A 14910-nucleotide genomic window follows, 5' to 3' on the forward strand; every position below is an offset into this window, starting at 1 on the left:
AGATAGGAGTATCGAGTAGTGAAGATCATTTATCTTCATTTATGAAGTATACGAAGTAAATAAAGGCCTGCAGTGTGCCCACCACTCTACTTACTTCACCCTAAAAAAAAAAAAAAAAAAAGGCTCAGTGTAGAACTGGTGGCAGGGGTGGTATGGGTATCAAGCATTGAAGGACTTAGTAGAAAGATATTTGCAATATTATTATAGGATTTTACTTTGAGGCCCAGTTGGAACCCAGCTAAAGCAAAATAGGATCTCGTATGAAAAGGGATGCGCAAAACAGTAAGGTAAATTGTGTGTCATCATTGAGGGCCTAGTGAGAAGTAATCTGAGTCACTGGCAACCCCAGTTTCTGTTGTCTGCAAATTCCACAGCACAAAGTGCAGGAAGCTGTAGCAGTCCTTGAACAGTTTTATTCTTAAGATATGTGTGAAGACAGAGTCCATTATGAAATCATGCCAAGAAATCATTAGCTACAGCTATTGCATAAGGTAAGATGTGGAAGAAATACATCTTTGAGGGTCTTTCAGATGTTTGGATATTTTAACTATCAGAAAAAGAAAACTACAGCTTTCATTTCAAAATCTGGGCCAATTCTTTTTGTTCATATTCTAAAATGCTTTTCACATAGCCAGGATTATTGAGCACACAGAATGGGTGCTTAACTGTGGGAAGAGACTAGATCGGGATAGGGGAAGATCTAGAAATGAGACATGCCAGGATGGTCCAGAGATCATACTGACAGTTGAGAGATGGCAGTTCAAGGATGCGGTCCTATTCTTCGTACCTCTCTTCCTGGACAGATTCTGGAAGCAGGTGCAGCGCCGTGGTCCATGTAGGCAGGTGGGATTGGGGTACTGTGGCAGCCAGTGACGGGAACCAGCCTTGGCCCGAACTTCAGAGGCAGGACTTTATACCCAAACCCTAGTCTGCAGAAGCAGGGATACTGTGCAGATCATCCCAATATAGAGGTACTACAATTGGAATAAGATCCAGGACTAATTTAAACAAATGGAAGAAAAGCACCTGGTTACTAGAAGTAGACCACAGACAAGTCTTGGCTGCAAGTCTAACTTGATGCCAAGTCCCTTGGCCAAGGAGACTAGAACTCCTTAAATCCCCTCCAGTCAGCTGCTACAGCTCCTGGGATGGGCATGAGTCCAAGAGGCCAGCCAGTCCTAGGGAGGGCAGAAGGCAAGAGCCTTGCAGGGATGTCAAGGTCCACAGCAGTAACCTCAAAGTATGTTCCAGACCAAACTCAACAAGGCTAGATCTTCCATATTCTGCCTCAGTGATTCTCCCTGTCAGGGCATCTTCACCTTCTTTCATAGTAATCCCAAGGAAAGATTATAGTCTTCCCTCTTCTTCCCCAGATAATTATGGTGTTACTGCTTTGTGCTTAGACTAAAGATGACCCGTGAGGCTTTGTCCAGTCCCACTCTTCATATTAACTTATAGAGTCTCATGTTTGTTTCCCACTGGTTGGGTTGGACACTGCCCTGCATTTACTCCTGTCATTAGATACCAGTGATAGGTCAGCACCACCACCTAGGTTTTCTCTGCCAAAAGCCTGGGCAAATCACTTACAAGTAGGAAGTGAGAGAGAAACATACACTCTGGAAGGAGGTGATGTCATCATTGGTTACCTCTTGTTACCAGTATATTTGAATTTCTCAGGAGAGTACTGACCTGGAAATGAATAGACATGAGTATTAACTTGTCCTGTTAATTGCCACTTGTTTTCTACCTCTCAAGTTGGCCGTGATGAAATCTGTGTCCACCTGCCTGCCCGTGAGACATGCAGTGATATGTGTAAGACAGTTCAGGGCCCTTTGAAAACAGATAGGCAGTGTGGCAGGCCAGTTTCCTGAGCTCCCAGCAGATTGAGTGGCAAAGTGCGGAGTGTCTTTATCCTTGATTGAAGATTATGATTTAGAATAAGGTTAGTTCTCTTTTTGCTTTCTTGTATCCTCCTCAGCCACAAAGTTTTTCTGCAATCTTCCCATTTGGGGAAGTTCAGGGATCATTTCTAGAAGCCTGGGGATACCTCAAGGTCACATTCTCCTGGATCTCTTTCTCATTCCAAATCAACTGTCTTCCGTGCCTGAAAAACAGATTCATGCAGTGAAAGGTAAATCTTGGATAAACCAGCCCAGATTAACGGAGGTGGTCACATCTCATATACATACTTCACGAGTCAAAGAACACTTCTGCATTCTATAAGTCCTCAAAGAAGGTATCACAAGTGCAAGTTGTTGTAAAAAAATTATGCTGGAAAATAATCAGATGTTGTCTCATCTTGAAGACATTTTAATTTCAGTTAAATGTCAGGAAGCAAATTAAATCCCAAGTAAAGCTTAACCTAAAATTACATTTGAAGGCTGGGTTTTTGAAACCAAGGGTAATGTGGTTAGAGTTTGTTTTTATTTCTTTGTGCTTTCTTTTAAACACTGTAGGCAACGGCATTATTGAAAAGAGCCCTTACAGAAGAGTGTGACGATGGGTCAGCTATTCACAGTAATGAATCATCTTGCAGCTTGCCATCTATTCTGAATGACAATAGTGGAATAAAGGAAGCCAAACCCGCTCAGTGGCTCAACAGTGTTCGTACAAAGGAACAAGGTAACTATTGCTATAAATTCTGTCCACAGAAAACATGCATTCAGACTCAACACAACACCCTCTTTCTCAAGGTATACCTATAAAATTAGGCTGACTAGAGAATACTTCTGATTTTAATATGCATGATATGTCTTTGTTTTATACCACCTTTTAGGAAATATATTTGTTTTCGTTTAGTCTAACAGGAATGGAAGACCTAATCATAGGTCTGCAGTTCTGTTGAATTTTCAATAAATTTTTTTGAAGATTTTATTTATTTATTTGAAAGAGAGATGGAGCATAAGTGGGGGATGGGGCAGAGGAAGAGGGAGAAGCAGACTCCCTGCTGAGCTGGGAGCCCAATGTGGAGCTGGATCGAAGGCACAGGGCTCCATCCCAGGACCCTGGGACCATGACCTGACCCGAAGTCAGGCGCTTAACTGACTGAGCCACCCAGGCACCCCTCCAATAAGTTTTTATAAGTAATGAAATATTAGCAAAATGAATCTCTTGACAATAGGTGATTTTGATCATGTCACAAAGATGAAGGTGATTCCATTAAAATGATTCCATAAAATACTGTGAAGTTTTTGATATCACTTAGTAAAATTTACTCATAATTTGTAAACATTCTTTTTAATTGTAATGGAACCTTACAGAAGTTTCAAGAGATGACTAAGAATCAATAAGTTTATGCCCCCCAAATTTAATAGCCAATTTTTAGTATCCAGAAATTGTGATTATTTTAGTAGTCCTGTTAAGGCATGCCAGGAAACTGCTGTAATGGCATTTCTAAGACAACCACGAGCTGCTCAGGGTATACCCAGAGGTCAATATACATGTGCAGAATTCAGAGCTCACTTGTTTTAAGCCCTATTTGAATTTGATAGATGTTGGACTATAGTATTTTGCTTAAAGGCGACATAGAGATACGTTAGATTTAGAACTGGTTTCCTTTTGGGGTGCCTGGGTGGCTCAGTCGGTTAAGGGTCTGCCTTGGGCTCAGGTCATGATCTCCCAGTCCTGGGGTGGAGCCCCGCATCAGGCTCCCTGCTTGGCAGGGAGTCTGCTTCTCTCTCTCCCTCTGCCCCTCCCCTGACTCATGCTCTCTTGAGCTCTCTCAAATAAATAAATAATCTTTAAAAAGAATAGGTTTCCTTTTAGAAACAGTACAATTTCAGACAAAAAAATTAATGCACAGAAAGGGACATGGGGAGGCAGTGAAAATAAAAAGAATGGCAGTTTTTTAAAAAAGGCAAACAAAGGTCCACTCCATAAATATGTCCTTGAGATACACTTTTATCATCATGTGTTTTGTTTTTAGAAGTTTCCAGTGGCTGTGGAGATGAGAGCAGGGAAGAAAGCATGGCAGCGAAGATCCCGATCACAGGTAAAGTTACGGTCACCTGCGAGTTTCAAACAGGATTCAACCTTATCACGTAATCAGAACCTTCTAGGTTAGTGGTTTGTGGACTCCGCTGAGAGCAAGGATATTTAACTGCTGCAGGCTGGAGCAGGCGATTAATCATAAGAGCACAACATGTGAGCTTACGTTAACATAAACGAAGGTGGAAAATAACCGTGTCTATTGAATTCTTCATAATCATGTCATACATTTACACGTGTGAGCACCCCATCACACAGCCTTTCAGCACCTGCGTCTGGGTGACAAGGTCAGTCTCCATGGGGAACACCCAGTCATTATATGGCAAACTACAGATGTTTCTGATGTGACTCTTTTCTTGCCTGTGATAATTGAATGTGTATCATTAAAACAAGAGCTGGGGGGTGGGGGTGGAAAGTGCCAGACAGGAAGCTTGCCTTGTACCTCCAATAACTTAAACAAACCAAAAATAGGAGGTGGTTAGCTCATCTGATAATTTAACAATTTTAGCAGTAAGGTTTCATCAAGACGTATTAAGATTTCTGCACATGTATTAGGCTTGTTTAGATGGAATCTGAATATCATTACTTTTTTTAGTTTTAGAATATCAACAGCAGCAATTAGTATTCTGAACAGAGTTCTATTTGTCGTACATCTAAATTTACTAGTACCTTATTTTGTAAAGTGGTGTACTACTTCATTAGAAATTCAAAGGTCTGACTTTAAATATTTATAAAAGTAAATACACCATTGCACCGAGGTACTGAGGCATGCATCTGCATATGTGGTAGTTTTGTTGTTTATAAGCAGAAAAGAATGGCTCTCTTTTATGGCAGTACAATTCATGGCCTGATGATTAATTTTTTAAACCCATGTTTCTGTGATGAACTCTGGTTTTGAAAAAGGAGTTTATAGTAGAGCAATTATTGCATATATTCTGCATCAGATAATATTTCACTCCAAAATACAGAGGTTTCTTTTCTTTTCAACATTTGCCCAGTGATATAGTTTATTGCATTTTTATTCTTCATTTTGAGAAAACTCTGTTAGAGTCTCTGTTTTTTTTTTAATTAATAGAAGTATAGATGGTCCCAAGCTGCAAATAACCAAGAAGTTATTTTGACGCTTTTCCTTTGCAATTTATCTTTGAATGCAGCAGTATCTAATGACCTCTGAATTTATTTCAGTTAAAATAAAATAAATATGACAAAGGCTTATTGGGTGGAAACCAGGAAATGACCCAGTTGTCCATTCTCACTTTTCCAGTATTCTTTCCAATCATCCCTTGCAAGTAGATGTCTCTCCCCCAAAGTAATGCAGAGGGTATTTTCCATAGACTTTCTTTAGAGTAGAAGAGATAGTTAAGTACTGGACTTTCACATTTTTCTCCTCTTTGTGCAGAAAGAGGTGTGAGGAGCCTGACAAGGATTATTTGATTAGGATCTTCAAAGAAATTGCAGTTCCAACAGCCTGCCGTTGACCCACCAATAGTTGGCAGTTTAAAAAAAAAATGCTTTGTGCCTATTGTATGCCAAAGTAGTAGACATATAAACTAACTCGGGAAGTATATAAGAAAAAAAAAACCAAAAACACTTTCAGAGCCAATGACTTTGAGCCTTGCCGGTTCCATCCTGGCTACCACATTCATTTCTGTGCTCCCCACCCACCAGACCTCCCATGAAGTTAATGTTTGAGGGCCTCAGGCACTTGGCCCTGCTTCATACTATTGTCGTGCATGTCACTGAGGTTACTTTAATCTTAAGTTCTTTTTTTCCCCCGCTTTTTTTGCGAGATATAATTGTCATATTATATTGCATTAGTTCAATCTCCAAGTTCTTGACCATCATCTTTTTATTAAATCTTTGTGTCTTTTGGCATAATTATTTGGAGATTTGGACTTTGGTTAGGGCAGGTGTATCATTTGATTTAGGATAGATTCTGCCTCTTCCTTCATAATAATTTTGTTGAGGTTTTCCTGTTGTATGAGCTGCATTCCTTCTAGAGTATTCCAAAGAAAAGGAATATTCCAGAGGCTGTCCTCTGGGAGTTGAGGAGATATGGAGGCTCTCCCTGGTCTTTGGCCTTAGCCATCTATGTCAGCTCTTTCCTTCCTGCTCTGTTTCTCCACCCCTCTGAGCCTCTCTATTGAGAAAGCAGACATATTACCTAGCAAGGTGGTCTTAAAGTTGAAATGAGATCGTGTGTGTGAAGGTGCCAAGCATGTACTACACGCTCAGTATACGAAGGCTACCTCCTGAACTGCAGTAGGCACTTGGGACCAAGACCCACCCAAGCCCTGTGCTGCCGTAATTCCTCATAGACAGTGCTTCCCAGTAGTACCACTAAATTAGTTTCTGCAAGAAATTTCCACTTGAAAACTCAATGGATGGTTTGAATCCAGAAGGAAGTTTACCTTATCAAAAAGGAATCTTAAGGAGAGTTTCATGATATTTTAGGAACTTCTAATTAGTCCCATGAAAAAACCATTTAAGAGGAATAGCAGAAGTTGATGAAGTGATTCCTGGAGGTCTCCTTGGTGGAGGCTGCACGTCTCTGCCTGTGAGTGCTCATACGCCACCTGCCTGACATACCCACAGTTGAGGACATTGCAGGGCACCTGATCACCAGGCGAGTCTTCCCCTGGTATGCTCTAACAAAGTTTGCTGGGCTGATGCAGCATTTCCCCCCAACTGTTCTGTGCAGTACTCCACCCAGAAGATACTTCTTTCCCCCTACGTGACCCCTCTTTCCCTCTGTAGCCAGCACAGTGTGCTGAGGCATGTCAAAGAATTTTCAGAACTTCCAATAAGTGAACCATTTAAAAGTGTGAACCTAGAGTTTCAAATAACTTATCTCCTATCTGAAAATGGAATTCTTCCTATAAATGGCCAATGGAGTTAATATTCTGTGGGACACGTTTTGGGAATATACACACAAACATGTGGAATGTTTATTAAAACCTTAAGTCTAGGGACACCTGGATGGCTCAGTCAGCTAAGCGTCCGACTCTTGATTTCAGCTCAGGTCATGATCTCAGGGTTGGGAAATGAAGCCCCACATTGGGCTCCATGCTGGGTGTGGAGCCTGCTTGGGATTCTGTTTCTCCCTCTCCCTCTACCCCTCTCCCCCTCTCAAAAAAAACAAAACAAAACAAAAACCTGAAGTCTAATGAGGGCACCAGGATTCTCAATAGTCTAAATTTATCTTCAACATTTTCCTATGGGTCCTTTTTGTGGGAACATCCCTCATGGATGAGACAGCTTTATAATATTATAGACCCTGGGCTGCTTCAGTGTAACTAAACCCAGATGATGTCATGATTGAAAGTTATATGTTAAAGCTGCTCCCCCAATTGATGACCAGCAGGTTACAGTAGTAACTTGTGACAGTCCAAAGTGCTCCTCTTCAGTGTGGGTCCTCTGTGTGACATCATGTGTTTTACAGCCATCTCAGGAGAGATGTAGTAAAGAGAGAGGCTGAGGTGGAATGCAGGCCAGGCACCAGGAAGCTGGGCAGGATGGGTGGGAGGCCCTGAAGCTACACCATTTTCAAATGATGAGGGTCCTGGGGAAGTTTAACCCAAAAAGGGCACAAAAGCTATCTGTAAATATTTGTGGGGCTGCCACATACCAACATTTATCAAGTATAACTGCAGAGTGTAGGTCAGGGGGCCCTGTATGTGAGTGTTGCAAGGAAGGAATTCACAGTTGGGTCGTGGAAGACCTTTCTAGCTCTGCATTCCAGCAAAAACAAGGTGAGTGTCTTCCAGCTGCTGGCTGGTTGCTACCATAGCAGGAACCCCCTCTAGAGGGGCATGGTGGAAGGAATTCTTGTTTCTGGGAACGCTAACATTCCTTCAGATGCTGGGAGTCTGTGATTCTCAGTCCATAGCAAAGGAGTGAAATGCTCCAACATTCTCATTTCTTTTTCTCCCTTTATTTGCTTATCATTCCCAAACATAGGTTTTCCTGGCAGAGGGGCTCATCTTCTGAAAGGCATCTGCTTTGTTAATCATCATTTGGGAGAGTGTGAGTTTCATAACTCTGACTCTCACAATCTGTGCTAGAATTTACACAGAAATCCTTCCATACACACCCATGCATGTGCACAGTCTGTATGATCTGCCGTTGTTAACACAGTCTACTCCTTTTATTAGTCTGACTGTTCACACTAAAGAATCCAGGTACGAATCAAAGATTAATTTGAATGTCTATGAATGTGTGGTTTTCTGTGTGTGATAAATAGTATACCCTGTGCGTGTATGCTTCACCTTTACTTGGCCTGCATCCTGGAAATACCAGGACAGCAAAAGCCTGCGACCCTGGCCTCACTAAGCCCCCGTCCTGTCCAATCTTCATAACAGCCCAGTGGGGTAAACATCAGTAACTCATTCTACAGACAGTCCAACAGAAACTGAGAAAGGTTAAGATTCCTGATCAAGGCCACGTTGCTGCTGTTTTGGGTCTTGAACTCAAACTTCAAGATTTAAGCCTTCACTTCCTTCTGTTCCACCACCCTTCCCCTTTCATCTGACAGGAGAGACAACCACGTCAGGATGTCTGGATCAGTGAAGTGTCAGTGTGTATCCCAACAAAAGATGAGCTCTGCGAGGATGCTTTGAGAGCTATGATGAACAAAGCCATACCTTTCCTTTCCCTTGTGTCAGGCCTAGAGAGGTGGGCAGCTTGCAAGGATTTCCGAGTTCAGATTGTACCAGAGGTTTGCCCTTCATAAGGAGGGGCAAGCCTGAGTGCAGTTAGGCCCAAGACCACGTGCAAGCAGTAGGCTATTTGGGTCAGTGTCTCCCTGAAACACGTAGGCCAGGGTTAAGGCAATACTTACCTAGCCGATGAGAGAAAGTCCCCCTCTGAACTACTACCCCCAAGGAAAATTTCCCACATTGGCAATTTTATTTGTATTCACACTAAATTTACCTTTGAGAGGTAAGTGAGTTTTCGTTTTAGCCAGTGTTGCAGCTTATACTAAATGTCATAAAAAGCCATCACCTAACACAGTATCCCGCACACAGTGGGCACTCATTTTGTCAAACGAATGAATAAAAATGAGAGTATTAAGGAGTTCCCTTAATGCTTGTTGATTCAGGCCAGAATACTATCTCTTTCAGTCATTCACTCCACCAGTACTTTTCCCACCCCACGTGCCCATCCTGGCAAAACTCATCTCCTTAAGCTCCATGTGAAAAGGCCTCTCAGCTTTTATCTCAAGAGGATTAAGCCTCTAAGAATGTCCATTCAGCCTCTCATTCTTTTGACACCAATTCTCTTGGTCAAGCTGTGTTGAAAGTGGTTGCCTGACTGTGCCATTTCTCACTGATATTCTTTGGGAGCTGAAATATTCAAGGTCATACTAAGGTACGTCCATTTAAAAGCTTTGTGGGAGGTCAGCATAGATTTGAAGGTTGCCACTTAGGGTTCTGGACAGTGCTTCCCCAAACACGATTACTTGAGTTTTTCATCACACTACAAAAGGGCTGAAAACCTACATCAGCCAGGTTGTCACTGGCGACTAGATTTATCCTGGGAGAAAAGACTGCAGTGACAACTTTTGGCGGCCAGAGAACAGTGGCACAACACCTCCACCACTAAGACTTTTCTAAGACCATGTCTCATTTGTCCTGTCCCAGAAATGCGCAAGAATCATGTAAAGACATGTGACTTGCTGTACTTGGGACCGGGAACCCCCAACTCATGCAAAACCAAGGGAGCCGCCATGTACTGCTGGATTGTCCACTGCAGCCACACAGCCCCGTCTCTGTAGTGGGGATCAGGCTGCTGGGGCTTCACCCATGGGGCCTACTGCCTACTGCTTGCTCCAGCGAAGCATTCCTCACTCATGGCATTGAGGGTGGTCATGGGGATTCAAAGTGGTCAGCAAAAATGAAAGGCATCTTTCTGAAGAGTGCTCTTGATCGGAGGTTCCTGTGTTCGAGGAAAACAACTCCTAGGTGCCTAGAGAAAGTCTCCTCAGTAGTTGTGCAGTAGCATCCTGTGCAGGCTTTTAAACATGTCCATGTCCCAGTCCACCCTTGACAGTCACAGCAGAACCTGTGGGGGTACGACCCAGGCATCAATCTTCTAGATACCCAGGTGACTCCCCAGGTTTGAGAACCGTGGAGCTCAAACCATGGAGTCTCACAGCTGAGCGAGCCCTTGTGGGTCATGTTGTGGAATACCCTCATTTTACACAAGAGACCCAAGTGAAGAGAAACGGAGAAAAGGGATTGGGCTGGATATTTCAGTAAAATTGGGGCTCAGGGAGTGTATTATTTTCCCAGGGCTGCTATAACAAAGTACCACAAACCTAAACCAACAGAAATGTATTCTGTCACAGTTCTGGATGCTAGAAGTCTAGACTCAAAGTGTCAGCAGGGCTGTGCTCCTTCTGAAGGCTCGAGGGCAGAATCCCTCCGTGCCCGTCCCAGCTTCTCGTGGCTCCTGGCATGTGGCAGGACCACTCCAGTCTCTGTCCTGTGTTTACATTGCCTTCTTTCCTGTGTCTCTCTTTGCTCCTCTTCCTACCAGGATCCCAGTCATTGGATTTAAGGCCTACCATAAATCTAGGATGAATTCATCTTAAGGTCTAACTAATGACATCTGCAAGGAACCTGTTTCCAAAGATCACATTCTGAGGTTCTGGGGGGACATAAACCTGGGGGTGGGGGGAGATACTTTGCAACCCACTACAGTGGATGAGGAAGGATTTCTACATATTTTACATTTCTAGCACCCAGGTGCTAGATATACAGTGATTATTCCTGGCCCTACCATAAATGATGATAATGATAATATTACTGTCTTTATTTCTGATTCTTCTACAAATAATTGCATGCAAAGCTGCTAAAAATCCTGTTCTGCATGCCAATAAAATACAGCTTCCTGATCAGATTATTCCGTCTTTGAAAAGTTGAAGCTTCCATGACTTTAAGAGTTGAACACTCACCTCCCAGGACTGAACAGCGTTAAGTGGCAGGCACTAAGACTATAAATTTACATGTGAGGTAATACCCCCAGAAGTGTTTCGGTTTGGTTTTGAAATGTTTGTTAAAGGGTGGTTACAAGCCTACCATTTATTTTCAGGTGTAATTGTTGAATTGCTCCATAGAAATTAAGAATGTGATATAAATACTTATTTTCTGAAGCAGTTCCAGGCAGCTCACCTGGATCAGGTGTTTCATCTCTTCTGTATGCATCGGTCCTCTCCTTGGCGATAGATTTATGGGCCCAGGATGACTGGTGGAATGGGGTTTATTGCAGAAAATCTGGACGTGAAAAGCGATTCTCATTACGGATCCAACCTGTGTGTCTCACCTTCACATACACTTAGGGCCTTTAATTTTAAAAATCCTAAATATAGATGAGTTTTCTGTATTTTCTGACCATGAAAGCATCCATATCCTAATATTCTCTCATTTTCATTTGAGCAGATTATTAGACAAATGATTTCTGAATTTTTAGCAATAATCTTTACCTTTAGAATTACTTTTAGAAATATATCCCACAATTTTTATTTTCTTTTGCAAAAACAACTGGGTTTGCCACAATCCGCCACACATCTAGGTTAGTGTCGGGGGGGAAAGCGTGGGTGTAGACAGATGTGAAGGGTAACAGCACTGGGAAACTCAGCGGACAGAAAATACTTTTCAAATTTCATTTTAAAATTACTGCACACTTCATATAGGAATAGTAATTATCCTCCTGTACTCCAGGATACTCAGTTCTTTGTCAGTTCAAGGTCGTTTTTTCCTAGCTGGAGTGATAGTATTGTTTGCATCCCCCTTTGTTATTCCTTTTCCGGGCCCAGCTCTTCCCTTTTTTCATGAGGGATTTCTGCGAAAGCCCTGGGCCGCCTCTGCCTTGGAGATACCCCTTCGAGGCTGGTGAACCCCACGTTTATCTGGCCCTTGTAAGGGGTTGTTAAAAGCACTTGTTCATCAGATATTTTCTTTTTCTCTTTATTTGTAGATTTAGAAGTATTTTAGCAGGTGTACATTTGCATGTAAAAGAGAACGAAAGATAAGAAGTTGAGGCTTTTTCTTTCGCCCCTTCTCACCAACATCATCTCTCTCCTACCTCCCTTTATTCAGCATGTTTTCTCTTTCTTTCCCTGGCTGTTCCATTTTCTAGACACAAAATGCATATCAAAAAGAAAAACACAGTCTCAGTGATCCCTCACCCACTTTGCAGGAAGACAGATGATTGAGTTCGGCCAGCTTATTTAACAAAGTAGGGAAAAATATATTTATTTCGTTGTGTCACTGGTCTGGAATTAATAGCCAGGGATAGATTTTTTATGCCCCCTTGCCTTGTTTTGTTTTAAACTCCACTATTTTCTACTTTTTAAACTAAAGCTCGACGCAGATTTGAGTATATAATGGATGCTTAATTGAGAGATCCCAAACAGAACGCTTGAGCACCCGTGTGTATTTGTTTCTGTATACACCAGAACATTCTGATCAAAAAGAGTTATATTCTTTAGAAATATTTGTTTTATTGAATTATTTGCACTACTCAATAATGTTCTGAGAGTCTGACAATACTAATAGAAGGAAGCATTTCCCTGGAGTTCAAGACACAGGATAGAAAGCGAAGCCTTAAGGGGCCGCCCAGGCCTTCAGTATGCGGACTTCAGTTAACCTGCAGTTGGGAAAACTCAAGCCTTTCTTTTTTCTTTTTCTTTTTTTTTTTTTGTCTTAAGATTTTACCCTTCTATCTGAAAGAGAGAGAGAGCACATGAGCAGGGGAGAGGGGCAAAAGGAGAGGGAGAAGCAGACTCCCTGCTAAGCAGGGAGCCCGATGTGGGGCTCCATCTGAGGACCCTGAGAGCATGACCTGAGCTGAAGGCAGACACTCAACCAACTGAGCCACCCAGGCGCCCCTAAAGTCTTTTCCCTGGGGACCACATGAGCCTCGCCCCTACCTTGTTTATGCAGACTAACTTGAACTTCTAGATTTGTCACTCTTGCTCCTTTGTTCAATCATTCATTAAATAACTATGAATTTGGAGGGCAACACAGTGCAACTTTTAACAGCCTGATTCTTTTCTTTTCTCTCATTTTTTTAAAAGATTTTATTTATTTATTTGATGGAGAGAGAGACAGCCAGCGAGAGAGGGAACACAAGCAGGGGGAGTGGGAGAGGAAGAAGCAGGCTCCCAGTGGAGGAGCCTGATGCGGGGCTGGATCCCAGAATGCCGGGCTCATGCCCTGAGCCAAAGGCAGACACCTAACGACTGAGCCACCCAGGCGCCCCTTAACAGCCTGATTCTTTACTGATTGATCCTTCCAGAAAAGCCTGGGCCTGAGTGGCCATAAACCTCGTGCCTATAGCTTTGCCATTTGGCTTTATAAAGTTGACATCCTAGTCTTCTAAGCCCTTCCAGGAGAATATCTGAAATATTGGAGCACCCCTAGCAAAAACTGTGCCCTTGTCTCCAAAGAGTGTGCAGCCTGGCCCTCTTGATACAGAGGGCTATTTAGAATTCACACAGCTGTTGCAGCCCCCCCTTGAAAATAATCAACTTTCAACTGAGAAGCTTTTCCCGACATCCAACTGTTATCCCTTGGCTTAAGTTTTTCTTAAGGGTTCTTGTGTTTATACAGTGAACACAGAAAAAATTGCTCACCACCTTCAAGTTTTGAGGTTGCAGGTATGTTCTGTTTGGCCTATTTTTTTAAAAAAAGATAGAAGTCTGGAAAGAAGTCTGTCCCTTTTTCCCATCTGGCAGCAATTGGCTGTTAGCAGAGAACAGCTGTCTTCTCTGCATAAGGCATGGGCTCTCCAGCCTGCTACAGGGCTCCCCTTCCCACCGCCAGAGTCCCTTATGTGCGGTAACTGCTTGGCCCCAGAAAGCGTCTGCTTTTACAGTCCTGCCTGTCCAGTCTGTTTGCAGTTATCTGTGTACTTGAACCCTTCTTCCCCTGTTTCTGCACAAGCTATGTAGCCTTTAGCCTCCCCTGATTATTTTTTTTTTACCAAACCGTTTTTGGGTCAACTCCCAGTCCTTCGTATGTTGTTTATTGAGGCTCTACTGGCTAAAATAAGGGTGTGGACATTCCATGGGAGAGTGACTCCCAGCTCTGAGCACCTGACCCCCAACACAGACATCCTGGTGACCAACAGAACAGTCTGCTCCAACTCCTCCAGCTGTTTTGGTTTCTCTGGTCCTGTCTCAACTAGTGTTTATTCCTCCAAGTGAATGCATTTAATCCTTTTACCTTTTAAGCTTCACTTTGCCATTAAACAGTTGAAGGAATCATGCATGGGGATGGGGCAGGCAATGTGCCCAGCAATCCTCAGCTTGATTTTGCCAAAACCCTCTATCACTAGGTCAGGGCAGCTACAGATAAAATGTGTCTGGGAGGGCTTCAGCGACTTATTAGAGAAAGGCCACAGAAGTAAACCTAACCCTAGTGAGGATCCATGGTTGGGAAGGGGGTTGGGCTCTGGTTGAATGGAACAGGAGAGGTGAGCTATCTCTCAAAGCAGACTTGGAGCAGCCTTGCAGGGAAAGGCCACAGCCCAGTTATAGAACCCAAGTCCCTTAAGAAGGAAAGGGAAGGTAGATCTTAAAAGTCCTCATCACAAGAAGAAAAAAAAATGTAACTATTAAGGTGATGGATGGTAACTAGACTTATTGTGGTGATCATTTCACAGTGCATACAAATACGGAGTCATTATGTGGTATACCTGAAACTAATATGATGTTGTATGCCAATTATACCTCAATTTGAAAAAAGACGAAGAAGGAAAGGAAAACAGAATACAAAGTATGTAGAGCAAGGAAATGACTGATCTTTCCAGAGTAGTAAAATGGTCCCTTGCTGCTAAGAGTGAACTCACTTCACATTTCTCCCTTGCTAGACTTAGACCAGTAACAATATCAGTACTGTTTAATATTTGGATGGA

The 14910-nt window shown here is 42.7% G+C and overlaps 1 protein-coding gene across 3 annotated transcripts in view; it reads left to right on the forward strand.

Moving 5' to 3' along the window:
- The window catches only part of KIZ (kizuna centrosomal protein), a 134130-nt gene that overhangs the window by 99761 nt on the left and 19459 nt on the right, over positions 1-14910 (forward strand). For all 3 annotated transcript variants that reach the window (XM_087853777.1, XM_045776813.2, XM_087853776.1), the window contains 2 exons: positions 2457-2622; positions 3926-3991. In XM_087853777.1, the coding sequence (XP_087709903.1) occupies positions 2457-2622; positions 3926-3991 (232 nt within the window). The remainder of the gene's footprint in view (positions 1-2456; positions 2623-3925; positions 3992-14910) is intronic.

This window comes from Ursus americanus, chromosome 22 (assembly GCF_024610735.1).
Source record: "Ursus americanus isolate L20-20 chromosome 22, mUrsAme1.1.p, whole genome shotgun sequence".
In the NCBI taxonomy this organism is placed as follows: Eukaryota; Metazoa; Chordata; class Mammalia; order Carnivora; family Ursidae; genus Ursus; species Ursus americanus.